General features: G+C 45.9%; 1 protein-coding gene across 2 annotated transcripts in view; it reads right to left on the bottom strand.

The window, feature by feature from the left end:
- The window catches only part of CTIF (cap binding complex dependent translation initiation factor), a 289,119-nt gene that overhangs the window by 39,564 nt on the left and 231,949 nt on the right, over window positions 1-17,606 (bottom strand). For both annotated transcript variants that reach the window (XM_087439188.1, XM_087439189.1), the window contains exon 10: window positions 2,181-2,336. In XM_087439188.1, the coding sequence (XP_087295314.1) occupies window positions 2,181-2,336 (156 nt within the window). The remainder of the gene's footprint in view (window positions 1-2,180; window positions 2,337-17,606) is intronic.

Below are 17,606 nucleotides of genomic sequence, written 5' to 3'. Positions count from 1 at the left end.
GGAGGCAGGAGTTGAACCCAGGCAGCAGCCTGGCCCCTGGGCTCATGCTTTTGAATCATCTCACTATGTGGCTTCAGGCATATAGCTTGGAACACGGGGATCTCGTCTCCTCTTTTACAAAATGGTGAAAGCCATCGATGATTTATTTACTCTCCAAGTTTACCATGGGCATGGCAGGGGTCTGTGTTGGTGAAACCGTCCGGAAACGTTTAATGCATCTAACAAGCGTGCATTAGGAGAGGCTCCCTGTTTCTGGTCTGTGCAGATCTCCTGGCACCTTCCGGATCTCAGACCAGAAAGTTTGCACCCCCTCAGGCAGTATTAGAAGTGTCCCAGTGGCCAGGGCCAGGGCTCAGCTGTAGCCCTCTTCCTTCTCGGGGGAGCAGGTGACGGCAACACCAGGAGGTGCCCAGATCACGCAGAGGGAACGTGTTGGGGCACTCCAGGTCACTGCCCTAGAACAGTGCTGCTCCCTGCCTTGAGCTGGGTTGTCAGGGGCCCATGGCAACTCAGGCAGGGATGGAAGGACCCCAAGAGGCCATCCGGGCCAGCCCCCTGCCTCCAAATCATTGCAAAGGGACACAAATGGCAAAGCTATGGCCCCTCTTGGTGCTGCTTCTGAGCTTAAGACATTTGAGAGTGAAATAAAGTTGGGAGAGGTCATTGTCTGAATCCAGAACATAAGTTGCATTTGTTAAGAAACATGTTTGGCTATGTGGGGTGGCAGAGGCTCACGGGTTCACAAAGTGCTCAAGAGAGGCCTGTGCGCTCTCCTTTCATGAGCATCCACATGGTCTCGAACAAGCACGCTGTTGTCTTATAAGGGGATGCTTCAAAAACATTTACCAATACCCCCTCTCTTCTCTGAAATTGCTCTGTTACCTTTTTTCTTTCAAAAACACAAAAATGTCCCTTGACCCCATACCTCCCCTTTCCCTGCCACCTCTCACAGAAACACTTTTCCAAAGACTTGTCCACACTCACACCTTCACCCCACCGACTCCTGAGTGCGGCCCAGTGTGGCTTGTGTGCTCACTCCACTGACACCACAGGCCCCTTGATCTCCTTGTTGCCAAACCCAGCCCATGTCTCTGTCCTGGTCCTATAGATTCCACAGAGGCTGTTCCTCCCTTCATCCTGGGACCAGATGCTGAGGGGGAGGGGACAGCACATGAGCAGTGCCGGCTGGCCCCCCTCCCGCTCCCTTGACGGAGCGCTGTGATGATTGTGGAGCTCTCCTGGAGCCTCCTCTGACCTCCTGGCTTGCCTCCTCCCTGCCGCCTCCTCCTTCCCGCCTCCGGCTGGCTCCTGTCCTCTCTTCCATCTACACCCTCTCCCTGGGTGACCCCATCCAGTCCTCAGCCTTGAGCACCAGGTACTCACTGACACGTCACACAACACTCAATCCTGTGTCCCCAGGGCTGACCTCTTCCTGATTTTCAGACACTTCTACCCCAGCAACCGCGGGACAGCTCCCTGGGGACAGCTCCAACAGGTCACCAAACATTAAAAACTGACTCCTAGTTTTCATCCCCACTCTGTTTCTCTTCCAGCCTTCATCATCCCAGAAAATGGTGCCACCAGGCTGGTAACGAGGAGCCCGTGTCACTTCCCGCCTTCTCTATATATCACGTCAGCAGGGCCTGTTGGTTCTAACTCAAAAATATAACTGGAATGCAAACAGCAGCCCCACCACCCCCCACTCTCACGGCTGTGTTCTGAGCCTCCAGCCTCTCACTGGATGACACCAACAGCCCCCAAACGAGCTCCCAGCGTCCATGGTTGCCCTTTCCAATTCTATCCCAAGAGCAGCCAGCGTGACCCTCTAAAGTAGGTTAGACCACCTGGTAGGGCATCATAACCTCTTGCTTCCCAAAAGTTTCTTGGTTATTCTTATTTATTTCTTTTTCAGATGAAATTTAGAAGCAAATATTTTTTTAAAATAAATAATTCAGTGGTAAACCAATCCAGTCCAAAGATCCATTCATTCAAATAATACGTACTGTAGGCTCCTTCTATGCAGTCAGTGTTCTAGATTATCAATTACTGCAGTCTGAGTTAGTGATACTTTCTTTTGGGGGGGCTTGTTGCTTTCCTGGAGCATCTGAGATGACTTGATTACAGACATTCCAGCTCGGCGCTCTCAGGAGGGCAGGGGGCAGGCCGTGCGGGTCTCTTACCTCCCTGAGGCAGGTGTAGATGGGGCAGACGAGCACGCGGAAGGGCTCGCCCGTGCTGCTGCGCATGGTGCCGAACACCTCGCACAGGAAGGTGATGAAGCCCAGCCAGCGCTCCACGTCCTGCTGCTGCAGCTCCTCCCGCACCGTGAAGTCCTTCTGCGGAGGCACAAGAGACCATGTCAGCCTCGCCGGGAAGAAGGGACCCGGGCACCACCTTGCTCTGCTGAGTGCCTGCTGTCTAAGGGTCGGTCCTGGGCAACTGGTAAACCCCATGTGTTCAATGAGGACAGGGATGAGTGACCTGTGGCTGAAGTATGAATGCTGGGGACTCACTGGGGGCAGCAAGTCCACCCTGACCCTTGGCCACAGCACCTCTTCTTCGGTGTCCCCTGATTGGGAACCGCTCAGCCTTGCTTCACTGACCCCAATACTGAGGTGGGGGGAATGAGATGAAGGAGGAGATGAAACCTTTCCTAGAGTCATCAGGGTCCCCATTCAACTCCCTGTGGCTAAACTATCTCCCTCTGCTAACCCTCAAATCATGCCCTCCACATCAGGGTGGGTAACCAGAACATTGCCCCGTACATGTCGGCAATGGGCGACTGAGGTCCATCTTGGACCCAGCACTGGGGCAGACACACAACTACAGCCCTTGACCGCAAGGGGCCTAGAGGATAGTAGGAAAATTAGAGGTATTCATTCATTGATTCATTCATCCTCAAAAATATTATTGCCTCACTATGTGCCAGGCACTGCACTAGGAGCCAGGATAAGACATGTTCACTCATAACTACGATACAAGGGAGAAGGTATTCAAAGCCATTGGAAGGGTCCAGATGAAGGGACTTTGGGAGCTCAGAGGTAGGAGTTATTACTTTCAACTGGAAATCAGGGCCTTGAAAGAGCTAGGATTCGGACATGGGAATATCGGATATTTCAGGGGGAAAGAATGACAACAAAGGGGAAGGCACAGGGAAGGCACTTGGGTGTTTGGGGAACAGGAAGGTATAACCCAGCCCGGGTCCAGCATCAGTGGAGTCGAGAGGAGAAACAGGAAGCAGGGCTGGGAAAGAAAGGTGGGGCTAGAGTATGGACAACAGAAAACAGCCAAGGAGCTGGGTGTTGTGTGACAGTCGGAGGGAAGGCTTTGGGTGGGTCATGAAATGCCATGGTCATACCAGTGTTCTTTAGAAGGTTAATATGGCTGAGGTGTGGAGACCAAGCAGGAGGATACTATAGAAGTCCAGGCAGAATGAAATAAAAACCTGAAATCTCTGGCAACTGAACAATAAGAATTTTTGGTAGGTTAGATGATGATCAGAAATATATTTCCCCTACCCCTTGTCTTTGGGTTTGGCCAGATGACTTGCTTTGGCCAACAGAATGAGGCAGAAGTGACAGGGTGCTGGTTCTGATCCTAGGCCTTAAGAGGCCTTAAGTATTTATGCTTACTCTCTTATGCTTCTTCCATCATCATGAGAAGACCATTTCTGGGTAGGCCCAATGGTCCCAGTGGGGTGGTAAGAGAAGTGTGGAGCAAGGCCCCACCCAAGTCTAGCCTAGACCAGTTCACCCCCCAGCCAAGTTGTACACACAAAATCTAAATACATGCTTATTGTTGTGTGTCACTGAGGTTTCTATGGATGTTTGTTAAGCAGCAATAGCTGACTGATACAGAATTGGTACAAGGGACAAGAGACAAGGTAAAGAGTACTTGCTAAGTGGTGGGTTATAGGGGTGACGGAAAAGGAAAACTCAAAGATAACACTAAGATTCTGGGTCTGGGAGGGAACAGGTTGTAGAACATGACCCAGGCCATTCCCACAGGCCAGTACCCCTCCCCCTGCTTATTTTGGTTGAGCATCTTCCTCAATGCCAGAATCTCAGAATCTCCAGAGGTGGAAGGTCCTCAGAGATGACTTGGTTAATGTCTGTCCCTTGTGTCTGATGAAAGTGGCATCTAGAAATCTAAAAGGGCAGACGGGACCTCAGCCTCCTCAGCTGGCAAATTAGGGGCTGGAGGAGAAGACCTCTAAGAGAAGTCCCTCCAGTTCCAGCTTCTGATGAGCCTGGGTCACAGCTTATAACTCGCAGTTTCATCCGCTTGAAGTGTGTGCGTGTGTATGTGTATGTAAAACAGCAGCAGCAGCAACAGCTACTATCTGTGGACCAGACGCTGGACCAAGCATCTTAATGGTAACATCTCATTTAATCATCACACTGAGCCTATGAGGCAGGTCCTATTATTGTCCCTCTGTATAGATGGTGAATCCGAGGTTAGAGAAGTTCCCCAACTTGCCCATGGCTATGTGGCAATGGCAGAGCTGAAATTTGAACCCAACTGGAGACCAAGCTCCCCCACCCTTTTAATGGTGTTTTTAAATCACTCTCCCAGTCTGAACTTTCCACTACGCCATTTGTCCAGACTGTCCCCTGGAAGTCTACTCATGCCCATAGATCTCATGGGTCTCATGCCAACCCCTCAGGCCTCCTGCCTGTCCACTCATTTCCCACTGAAATGTCTACCTGTGTACAACTGTGGTTTGCCAGTACATGGGGTCCTGTTGTTTGTCTCCCATCCTGGAGTCTGAGCCAGGGCAGGGTCCCTCAAAGAGTCTCCTGGGTTTAGCCAGGGACTTCAAAAGTAGTGGGTACCCAGCACCTTCGATGGCTTTGTATCTTCTCCTTAGTACAGAGCCTAGAGCAGGCAGCCCCCATAGGGGCTGCCCTGTGGTGTTCTGGGTACCTGTGAATGAATGAATGAGTTTGCCTGTCACCCCAGAGCCTGCAAAGGGCCCTGTACTGCTGGTCTTGAAGTCAGGAATCTTTCGGTGGTTCTACCCTCATTAACTTGTGATCAGAGCAGGGGCAGGCATCATCGTTCTCATTTTATAATGGAGGAAACTGAGGCATAAAGAGATGAAAAGCCTTGATCAAGGTCACCCAATACTAGAACTTGAATGAACGTAAGCCCTTCCATGACTATAAAGCTGAAGACAAAGATAAATAGATGGAAAAAAAAAGGAAGGAAAATGATAAAGAAGACAGAGTGGACATCTAACCTGTGAATTATAGAGGTTTTCAAAAAGAGAACAGAGAGAAAAACTAAGTTGAAAACAAAACAAACAAACAAACAAACAAACAAAAAAGAGCTAACTCTTCAGGTAAAAGGGTTCACCATGTTCCAGACCCCCACTACCTATACTTAGCAGGAAAATTTTCTTTTTTAATTTCAAGAAAAAGGAAAAATTCTAAAAACAGCTAAGAAGGAAAAAAAAAAGCTAGGTTTCTTACAAAGGAACAAAAATATGATTGGCATTATACTTCTATATTTGATGTTAAAATTCGGAGACATTGAGGCAACATCTTCATATATTTGAGGTGAAAAGAACACACCCAGCTATGAGTGAAAGCAAGATAAAGACATTCTACACAAGCAAATGTTTTTAAAAAAATCTCATCTAGGGGCCAGCCTGGTGGCGTAGTGGTTAAGTTCGCGAGCTCCGCTTCAGCGGCCTGGGGTTCGCAGGATCGAATCCTGGGCGCGGACTGATGCACCGCTCATCAAGCCATGCTGTGGCAGCATCCCACACATAAAATAGAGGAAGATGGGCACAGATGTTAGCTCAGAACCAATCTTCCTCAGCAAAAAGAGAAAGATTGGCAACAGATGTTAGCTCACGGCCAATCTTCCTCACCAAAATAAATAAATAAATAAATAAATAATAAAATACACAATGAATCGGAGATAATTAAAAATAATCTCATCTACATGCTTATCTTGAATTAAATGGTGCAGTGGCTATGAAAAATGGCACGGTGATCCCTCAAAAAATTAAAAATAGAGGGCCGGCCCCACGGCTTAGCGGTTAAGTGTGTGCGCTCCGCTGCTGGTGGCCCAGGTTCGGACCCCTGGTGCGCACCGACGCACCGCTTCTCTGGCCATGCTGAGGCTGTGTCCCACATATAGCAAGTAGAAGGATGTGCAACTATGACATACAGCTATCTACTGGGGCTTTGGGGGAAAAAAAAAGGAGGATTGGCAATAGATGTTAGCTCAGAGCCGGTCTTCCTCAGCAAAAAGAGGAGGATTAGCATGGATGTTAGTTCAGGGCTGATCTTCCTCACAAATAAAATAAAATAAAATAAAAAATTAAAAATAGAATTACCAATATGAGCCAATAATTCTATTTCTGGGTATATATCCAAAAGAATTGAAAGCAGCATCTTGAAGAGATATTTGCACATCTGTATTCATAGCAGCACTATTCATAATAACCAAAAGGTGGAAGCAACTCAAGTGTCCACTGACGGAAGAATGGATAAACAAAATGTGGTGTATGCATACAACGGAGTATTATCCAGTCTTAAAAAGGAAGGCTTTTCTGACACCTGCCACAGCATTAACCATGAGGACATTATGCTGAGTGAAATAAGCCAGTCACAAAAGGACAAATACTGTATGATTCCACTTATATAGGTACCTAGGGTAGTCAAATTCATAGAGACAGAAAGCAGAATCATGGTTGCCAGAGGCTGGGGAGAGGGGGCAAAGGGGAGTTGATTAATGGGTTATAGTTTCTGTTTTGCCAGATGAAAAAATTTTGGAGACTGATTGCATAACAGTGTGACTATACTTAACATGACTGAACTATACACTTAGAAATGTTTGAGATGGTAAATTTTATGTTATGTGTTTTTTTTTTAACCACAATTCAAAAATAATTTAAAAAATTAAAAACTTTCTCAAATGCGTGCTCCAGCCAACAAAATTTATTACTCTACTCTGAGGAAATCATGGTATAGAAGGACCGGAAGCGAAAACTGAAACTAGGTAGACTTACGAAGTGAAGTCAAAATAAGTAATTATAATTTTGGTTATAAGATTGAGTCAGGGGCCAGGCCTGGTTGCCTAGCGGTTAAGTTTGGCACACTCCGCTTTTGTGGCCAGGGTTCAATTCCTGGGCATGGACCTACACCACTCATCTGTTAGTGGCCATCCTGTGGCAGCAGCTCACATACATAAAGAGGAAGATTGGCAATGGATGTTAGCTCAGGCAAATCTTCCTCAGGAAAAAAAAAAAAGATTGAGTCAGAAGCTGGAAATAACCCTTGAAAGAAGAGATATCTAATTATTAAATGTAATTTGAATAAGCATTTCATAGTAGTAGTGATTTAATAATCCAAGATTAAATTACTAAGGACTGATAAATACTGGTGGGAGAGGGACAGAAGATCGTAAAGCACACAAAATTTCATAATTTAGACCATAGAGATTCACAGGTTATTGCTTCTTCTTTTTTTTTTTTGTGAGGAAGACTGCCCTGAGTTAACATCTGATGCCAACCTTCCTCTTTTTGCTGGGGAAGACTGGCCCTGAGCTAACAGCTGTGCCCATTTTCCTCTACTTTATATGGGACGCCACCACAGCATGGCTTGACAAGTGGTGCATCGGTGCATGCTCGGGATCTGAACCTGTGAAACCAGGCCACCGAGGAGGAGTGCACACACTTAACCACTGTGCCACCGGGCCGGCCCATATTGCTTCTTTTTAAGTCTGGTAAATAGAGAAATAGAAGTTAAGGATTGCCTTTAAAAATGTTAAAAGAGGGCTGGCCCCGTGGTGCAGTGTTTAAGTGCGTGTGCTCTGCTGCTGGCAGCCCTGGGTTTGGATCCTGGGTGCGCACCAATGCACTGCTTGTCAGGCTATGCTGTGGCGGCATCCCATATAAAGTGGAAGAAGATGGGCACAGATGTTAGGCCAGGGCCGGTCTTCCTCAGCAAAATGAGGAGGGTTGGCATGGATGTAGCTCAGGGCTGATCTTCCTCACACACACACAAAAAATGTTAAAAGAAAACACTAGTAACCACTAGCAGAACTGAAAATAGGAGATATAAAATAAATGGATAGGTAAAAATAATTTTGGGCAAAAGAAAATAAAATTAAAACACTAGTAAAATCAAAGTAGTTTTCAAGATAACAATCATTATATAAAATAAAAAGGTTATTTACATAGATAAAAGACACAATCCATAATATATATAAAACATTATATACTGTATAGCATACTCAAAATACATAAAACAAAAGCTATTGAAATATAAGAAAAAAATAGAAAGAAAGAATAGTGATGGGAAATGAAACCACTAGTATTTTATGGCTGATTAACAAAATAAATTACTTAGATGATTTAAATAACATAATTAATAAGCCTAAATGAAAACAAGCCTTGTAAGCTGTGATTCCACTATAAATCTGAAAACACAGAAATTCTATAAGTTAGATACTTCGACTGAGAATGAAGAAAATTAAACAAACAGCCAAATACTTGGATGTTTAAAAGATATTCTCCTAAAGAAAGATGGAATAAAGATGTAATCAAATATACAATAATAGGAAATAAAGAGCTATAAGAACTTGTGGGATGTGGTCAAAGCTACAATGAAAGGTAAATTTATAGTCTTAAGTATTTTGGCTATTAAAAAAAGAAAGCAAATATATCCTCTAAACTTGTGCTGTCCAGTGTGGTAGCCACGAGCCACATGAGACAAGTGAGTGGTTGCAATGTGGCTTATACAACCTGAGATGCTGTCAGTGTAAAAAGAGACACCAGTTTCTGAAGACTTAGCAGGAAAAAAAGAATGTAAAATGTCTCATATTTTAAAAATATTGATTACATGTTGAAATTTTGGATATACTGGGTAAAGTAAAATATATTATTGAATTTAAAATTACATATGTGGATCACATTATACGTACTTCTATCGAAGTGTTAATCTATACAGCCAACTCAAAAAATTAAAAAACCACCACCAACTAAGGAAGTATATGAAAGGATATAACACAGATAAAGCCAGAAATTAATTACTTAAAAAATAGAGAAAGAAAATTATATATAAAATCAAGAAAGAAGAAACAGAAATAAAATTAGAAATATGAATAATGTATGAAAATAGATACGGAGTAGATAAAAAAGCATTATAAAAACTATTTACAGGGCCGGCCCTGTGGCTTGGTGGTTAAGTGCGCGCACTGCGATGCTGGTGGCCCGGGTTCGGATCCCGGGTGCTCGGCATCGAGGCACCGCTTCTCCGTTCATCCTGAGGCCGAGTCCCACATACAGCAACTAGAAGGATGTGCAGCTATGACATACAACTATCCACTGGGGCTTTGGGGGGAAAAAATAAAATAAATAAAATCTTTAAAAAAAAAAAAACAAAACTATTTACAACTCTATGCTGATGATTTTGGAAAAAAATAATGAAATAGATGACTTTTTAGAAAGTAAATACCACCAAACTTTACTAAAAAAAACAAAAAGCCAGAAAAATCTAAAAATCATAAAATGCAAAGTTCTGAAAGACTTACCTATTATAAGGAGGTCTCTAAATTTATGACTTTTATAAGTAAGTTGATTCAAACTTTCAAAAAATTAGGTAACTGCTCTGCTATGTAAACCAATCAAGAATATAGAAAACGATAGGCTTTTTCAGTTCCCTATTACCAAAATCTCATAATGATAGTAAATTACAAATAAGGAAGTCTATAGGCCAATCTCTCTAATGTGAATACATGTGCAAGTCCTAAATGAAATATAACAAATAGATCCATTATAACCAAGAAGATTATATCCTAGAAAGGCAAGGATGATTTAGTATCGGGAAATCTATAAATGTAATATATTACATCTATAGGCTTGATTGAAAAACAGCAGAAACATCCATGACCCGTGGAAGGAAAGAGATGAAATGATTTGATATGTTATATATACGAAAAACCCAAGAGAACTCTCTAATAAAGATTAGAATTAACAAGAGAGTTTAGTAACTAATAATAAGAGTATTTAGATGGAAACTTAATATACAAAAATCAACAGCATTTTTAGGACAGGATTAACCAGTGAGATATTTTAATGTACAAAAGCTCATTTAATAAAGCAAGAAAAATTCTTACATGACATCATTAAGAAATGTGCAAGATTTCTATGAAGAAATTGCAAAACTGAACCGAGAGATTAAGAGAAAGTCGTAAACAAGTGAAGAAATATAATATTCCTAATGGGGAGACAGCATTGTAAAGATGGTAATTCTTGAAATAATTCACAGATTTAACACCAATATGTATTTGGTTTTCCAATGGGAACTTTTTGGAGGGAAAGGGGGTACGGAGACTTGAAAAAAATGATCCTAAAAGCAATTTGGAAGAATAACAGGGGAAACAGCTAAAATCAAACAAAATTGTAGATTTTTGTAAATTTGTATGTTACTTTTCACCTATCCTAAAGCTTTAAGAATTAAATGGGCGTGGAACTGACATAAGAATGGATAGGTAGATCAGACAGCTTAGAAACAAATTTGGCATCCATAAGAGTTTATCACATGGTCCCCAGAGGACCACAAATCAGTGGCTAAGGAAGCATTATTCACTCAAGCAACGATGCAGGGACAGCTGTCTAAGTGTGTGTGTCGGGGGATAATTTAGAGTCTCCCTTCACACTGAGTCCTAAGATGAATTCCAGATGGAATAAAGAGGTAAATGTTGAAAAAAAAAAAAAAAAAAAAAAGACAAACTATAAGAACTTAAAGAAAATTAAATTGAGTATTCATCCAATGTCTGGATGGAGAAGGGCTTTCTACATTAACACAGCAGAGGAATGCATCAGAATATTATAAACATACTTAGAAGGCAACTGAAATGCTGGGAAAAATATCTTCAATGAATGTGACAAAGGGTAATGGTCTTAATGTATAAATAACTTGTTCAAATTTGTAATAAAAACACTAAATCCCTCATGGACAAATGGGCAAAGGGCATTAAAAGATAATTCATGTGTCAAAACATAAATTGCTGATAAATATATGAAAACAAAGTAATTAAATCTTAGTAGCAATGAAATTAATGAAAATACCATTTTTTTTTTCCACCTACTAATATTAGCAAAGCTTAAAAACTGATAATTGTCAATGCTGGTGAGGATGCAGTGAGACAGGCACTCTTGTACAGGCAGTGTAAATTGGTGTCACTCTCCTGAAAAATCTTAAAAGAAGCCTTCAAAGGGTTCTTATTGTTTGACTCAGTAATTGCACTTCTGGATAATTATCATAAGGAAATAATTAAAAATAACAGGAAAAATAAGCTTAATGCATGCAAAAATTCAATAACTTAAGCTTCCAACAATAGGGTAATGATTAAGTAAATGATGATTCATGCACCCATTAAAAATCATGTTTATGAAAAGTTTATAATAGCACAGGAAAATGGCTATCTAATGCTAAGTGAAAAAAGCAAAATCAAAATTGCATGTACTATATAATCTCACCCATGAATAAATTTGTTTTTAAAAAAGGAAAAAGATGAGAAACATCCAAAGGGTTAACAGTGGTTGTTTCTCAATAATGGAATTATGATGACCTTTATTTTTTAACTTTTTATTATTTTCTGAGTTTCTTTACTTTTCTGTGAATGTTTCTTTTCATAATCAGAAAAACAGTCCCTTAAAAAGAAATTGGCAGGTTGTAACCCAAAACTTGACTTTTTTGATTAGGACAGTGGAACTCGTGGAGTGATCTGCCAGCTCGTGGTGATTCTCACTGGAAGGGTGGGGAAATGGGTTGTGAACATGCCCAGCCCAGAGGGCACCAAAAACCAGCCTCGGTGTCTCCTCTGGGCACATATGTGGTAGGTTGCCAGCATTTCCTCTGGAACAAGGAGCTCTTTTCTGCCAACTAAAACCAGCCATCCCCTGGGTCCCTGGCTCTGCCTTCAACCACAGCCTCTTGCATCCAGAACCAGCCAGGGGCCTCAGATTGGTGGCAGCCATTTCAAAGTCTGGTATTTGGCTCCAGGTTCTCATCTGACTGGCAGGCTCCCTCCCAGCAACCCCTAGTGCCTTTCCCCAAACTTTAAGGCTACCATTTAAGCCCCGTTTCCTGCCTAAAACTATTTATTGACGTACTGCTATTTCCTGCACCGGCCACATCAATAAGCCCTGAAAGCCATTCAGTGTCTCAGGTTTCTCAAGGCATTCTGGGAAATTCTTCCCCGCTCTGGATAACCACATGAACTCTGGCATGATAGAATCCTGTGGTCAAGCCAAAAACAGCTGCATACAGGCAAAGGAGGAAAACACCCCCGCCCTGGCGGCCGGCAGCCGTAGCAGGGAGATGCTGCCCTGAGAGAAGGGAGGGGGAAAGACACAAGGATCACAGTGTGTTCTGAAACTTCCTGAAGCAGATGGGCAGGCCCACCAGTCCCTGCAAACTCACCATCATTTCCTTCTCCATCTTTTAAAACAAATGACCAGGGGAAATTTGCCCATCCACGCTATCCATCCCCGGTGACTCTGGGTTGTCTCTGTGCAGAGAGGAGGCGGCTGCTGCCATCTCCCCAGTGGGGAGGAGAAAGTGCACTTTTATTTACTGCTGGCAGGAAGTTTCTTTTTCCTGGAGAAGTTGGGATGAGACGTGGGAGGGATGGGTACTGGGGAGCTGGTGACAGCCCAGCAGCAATGATTTGGTCCCAGTCCTTCTCCCAGGCCATTGGTTGCAGGGCTTAAAAAGAGTATTTGACAGAATTCTTTATATTGGAAAGGGGAAAGTCATTTTCAAATAGAAGGTGCTCTATTTTTTATTCAGCTCAAACTTCTACTCCCTTCAGGTTTCTGCTCCAATGTCAGCTCCTCAGGAAGTCCTCCCCTAACTGCCTCTCTAAAATAGTAGCCCCAGGGCCCGTCAGCCAGACCCCGCTGTATTTTTCTCCTAGCTCTTATCTCCTGTATCAGGTCCTATTTTTGTTGCTGATCTGATCCTTTTCTAGAAAGAAAGTTTCACCAAGTCAGGGATCTTGTGTGTCTTATCCATCACCATGTCCCCTAGAATAGTACCTGGGTCATAGTGGGTGCTCAGTGAACATGTGTGGCCTGGATGGGTAAACATTCCACCATAAGTGATGAGACATTTCTAAGAGGTCAGCCTGTTCAAGGGGGACAGGCTGCACCATTCTTTTCTTAATCCAAGACCGGAGAGCAGAGAGTATGTTTGCCCGATTCACCTTTTCTCTCTTTTGTGGCTGGCAATTCACTCCCCAGGTATATTGCTCCCCCTACTCTGTGCCAGCCCTTGTCCCTGCTCCAGCGCTGTCTCGTAGCATTCGTTTCACTCTTGTGGGTAATATTTTTATCATAGAGTGAGGTTCCTTTGTTTATTTGGGACTTTTTTCCCTTTTGAAGGTTGCATCAAGTAAGGCCATGCCATTCTGCAGAGTCACCCCTTGTGACAGGGTCATCTGTGAGTTCTGTCTCGCTCTTCCCAGCCTTGAGCCTCCCCTTCATTCAGACTGTCCTCTCAGTGCTGCTTGCCACGGCCATGTGAAGCCCACTGCAGGCTTTCCTCCTCCATTTCCCCTCATTCCTCTGTACCTATTACCCAGACCAGGGCCTGCTTGCCCACCCCCAGTGCCTAGGAATTGGCCCTGGGTAATTCCTGGCAAGTTCCTGCCCCACTCAGTTATTATCATCTGGGGGAACTTCAGGACAGGAGCCTCCACCTCAAAGAAGGTAGTGTGGTCCTTTCTTGGCACCTGGCTGCAGAGGCAGGGCAATTCCCAAGCCTAGAGCTGGTCTGTGGAGGGGAACCTGGAGACACTACAGAAGATCAATCTCCCTTGGACGGAGAGAGAACCCTGAAGGTGCCATTTCCTTTCTTTCCTGGGGCCTTTGGGCTCCATGAGACACCTCTGAATCCTCACGAAAAAGGATTCAGGGATGTTAAGCCACTTCAAGTTGGTTTCTGTGACTTAGGACCGAAAAGAACTGATCAGAGCGACACCAGGCCCCCCTCTCTGTGATGGAATAATAGATCCTCGGGCCCTGGGCAGGAGGACGGAATGGGGCTGGGAGCCAGGGATCAGGACTGCAGGCTGCGCAGAGTCGGAAAGAAGGGTGGGCTGAGGCTAGGTGGGCGTGCTTCCAGCAAAGCCTGGAGTCAGGAGAGGAGGAGACGGGAGAAAGGGCTCTCTGGTCAGCATCTGTGTCTTGGGCGGTCCTTCTTGGGCAGCAGTCTGTGGGCCCTGCCTCTCAGCCATCCACTCGGGGCAGCATCACGGAAGGATTACCCAGATCTTGGCGTCACTCTGACCGGGTCAGACAGACCTCCTTGGCTTCAAGGAGTGACATGTGCAATGTATCTGGCGCACAGTAGGTGTTTAACAAGTGGCAGAGAGACCTCCTGGTCGTTGTATCCTGAGTCATTCTGTCCACCAAAGCCAGCTCCAGACCTGGCCACCCCTCTCCTTCTGGCGGGCTGTGTGCAGCCCCAGCCAAGGGGCGTGCCCACCAGGCTGCACTCACAGCTGGCCATCACAGCCACATCGTGGCCACAGCTGCCAGTCTTGGCTCAGTCCTGCAGGTCACTTCAGCTCTGGCAATAGTCTGCTCCAGCTCCCCATCTTGTCTGGAGGGAGAAGGTGCCCCAGGGGCCAGTGTGAGCACAAGGCTGCAGCCTCCACCCTGGGACTGGTTGCCTGCCTTGAGTTCTGATGTCCACTGGGCCCTGCATGCTCCCTGCCTGTGGGCATATTCTTCCCACTGGATGTTTCCCTGAGCATCCCTGACCTCCCTGGCCCATGGCCTGGACACCTGCCCACATGATGCCAAAGCCCTGGTGACTCCACTGCTTCCTTCTGCTCTGCCCCCAGACACTATTAGATAGCGTTCTCGGCTGCGAGTGACAGAAACCCTCTCAAACTAGCTTAAGCATACAGGGCCTGAACTAGCTTACATGGGCTGGGGACAGGGGGGTATTGAGGGTGAGGGGGTTGGGTGGGTGGTCCAAGGACACTGCCAGTCCACAGGGCTCAAACAATGGTGCTAGTCCTCCCTGCTCCTGCCTCAGCTTGTCTTGGCTTTGTGCATGTCCCTCACTTTCTCTCCTGCCAGGGTCTCCCTTTGTGATGGCAAAGATGGCTGTGTAGCTCTTAGGATGTATCATAATGGCTCCTGAGCCAAAGGAAGACAGATCACCTCTCTCCTAGCGTCCAACCTGCAACTCTCAGGGAAGGATTCTGATTGGCCCTGCTTGTCACATGACCATCCCTCAGACCAATCACTGTGGATGTGGAGATGGGGGTTCCCTGATTGGCCAGACCCATGTCATACATACGGCCAATTCTGTGGCTGGGCAGGCCTGCGACAGAAACGCAGACCACAGACAGAGACAACAGCTGCCCACTGCAAACACAGACCCTGGCCTGGGACCATCAGTGTGGCTTTCACACGTGCCTGAAACTCCTGACCATCATGTCAAATTCCCTGCTTGCTAGCGGCAAATACCGCCCTTTGAGTCCCACCCAAAAGAATGAAGAGAGAGTGACATTATTGGGATGGTCTTGAATCTGCTCTAATCAATAGATGCGAAACTCACACCCCAAATGCCGGCCCTTTAACTATTAATAAAAAAATATCAGTGGAGACATGCTCTGTGACTGACCGTTCTCCCTGGCACTTGGCTCCAGGGAAAGGGAACATACTGTGGCTGGGACCTGCCATCAGCCACTTCCAGTTGAATCTCGAACATTCTGGAGATATTTTCTAAGCTTCCCAGGGTGTCAGCACCCAGAATATTTCTGGGTTGGCAAAACCAGGTCAGGTAAGGCTCAGCTGTGCTGATCTGTAGGAGGGGGGCGGGGGAAGCGGCGCTGGGGAGCAGTGGGGAGAAGCTGAGAAGTTGGGCTGATTCAGTGGGAATTCTGTCTCACACTTATGCAGGCGTGAAGCCTCATTCTCAGGCAAGGGGGAGCCAGCATCTGCTGTGGCTGTGGCCTTGAAAAGCCCTCAGAAGACGCTGCAAGTTTTCCTTTCAGCCTAAGCAGGAAGAGAGGGTTGGACAGTCTGACAGATAGGAGTGTGGGTGGATGAGCAGGAATTCCTCCAAGCAGGGTGTCACAGGGCTCATTGAGCCTCAGGTAGACACAGGTACCACTCCCCAGGCACAGGTGGGCTGGAGCACTGAGGTCCACGACCTAGGGCAGCCCTCTGTCGCCAGACACTTAGTAGACTATGCCGGTGCTGGCACCCTGGCCTCATCTGCAGCCTGCCTGATTTTGGTGTAATCGTACCACCATACATTACACAGCAGTTTTGTTTTGCAAGCATTTCCCAGAAGTGTTATTGGCTCTACCCCACACAGCATCTCACACTGGAGGACTAGGTCCAGGGGTCTGACCAGCCTCTGAGGCTGGTAGGGCTGGAACCCAGGCCTCTGATTTTGCTTCGGGGGCTCTTTCTCCCCCCACAGGTGTTCTGTTTGAAAAGGCCCACCTGTAGACAGGACAGCTGTCTGCCTCTGCTCTGCACATCCCTGCAGGTCCCCCCAGATGACAGGGCCCGGCTGGGCTCTGCAGAATTGGGATTCCTCCCTGCCTGGCTGTGGTCCTGCCCAGAGAGCGGCCGTGGGCTTGGTGGCAGGTCTCCACCAGGGTCTGGCCCCAGCACAGGGAGGCCTCGCCCATTATGCAGAGCACTCTGTGGGGAGCTCTCTCCAGGAGCAAGCTGACTGCAAAATAAAAAGACACCAAGATAGTTTGGTCAAGTCACTGTGTGACTATCGTGCTAATTGTTGTCTGTGCCTCTGTGTCCTCATCTGTAAAATGGAAAGAGATGATTTGATGGGCACAGGGTCAACGAGGTGATGCAGTGATGAAACAGACGTGAAAACCCTCCAGAAAAGCTGAGAGCCCTCCCTAAATAGAAAGGGTTACTATGCCCACATTCTCCAATTTGAGAAACGAGGGAAACAGCGGACAAGTGTCTCGTCCAGGGTTTTCCGTGGGAGGAAAGTGGGAGCTGAGGCCAGAACCCAGCTTATCCAGCTTTCTGGAGATTCCTAGAGTCTGCTCCCAGAGTTTCTGCCTGGACCCAGTTCTACCAGGACGCTTCGGTCACCTCCTCCAGGCAGAAACGCTGTCCGGGATCCCACCTCTCAGGGCCAGGCCCACAGGCCACGCTCTGAAAGCAATCGGAAACTGAAGACTTGTGAAATCCTACTTTCAATGAGCAGCCTCATTACTTCTGAAACTGTCTGGAAGGCTGGCGATAAAAATAGATGATTACACAGGCGTTATTAAACTATTTATAGAATTTGAGAAAACCCCTTGAAATGCTCGAGAAAAGATTTGGCCTATAATGGGGATTCCAGAATGACTCAGCCCAAAGCCCAAATCCACCCTCGACTTTAAACTTGGCCACAGATGAAGTCTTCAAAAGCGCATTAACATTTATGGGGCATTATCCCTCAGGGAAGCTGTAACGGGGGCGCACACATCTTTTATCAAGCTGTATCCCAAATGTTTACTGAACGACAGTTAAGCAACAGCCATGTATGGGCCACACAAAGGGAGCCGGGATAGAGGAGAAGGACGCAAGGTCCAGT

This window comes from Ceratotherium simum, chromosome 14 (genome assembly GCF_057802395.1).
Source record: "Ceratotherium simum simum isolate JZ-2026a chromosome 14, ASM5780239v1, whole genome shotgun sequence".
In the NCBI taxonomy this organism is placed as follows: Eukaryota; Metazoa; Chordata; class Mammalia; order Perissodactyla; family Rhinocerotidae; genus Ceratotherium; species Ceratotherium simum.
The sequence above is the reverse complement of the archived record's forward strand: the minus strand, read 5'-3'. Positions and strand labels throughout refer to the sequence as shown.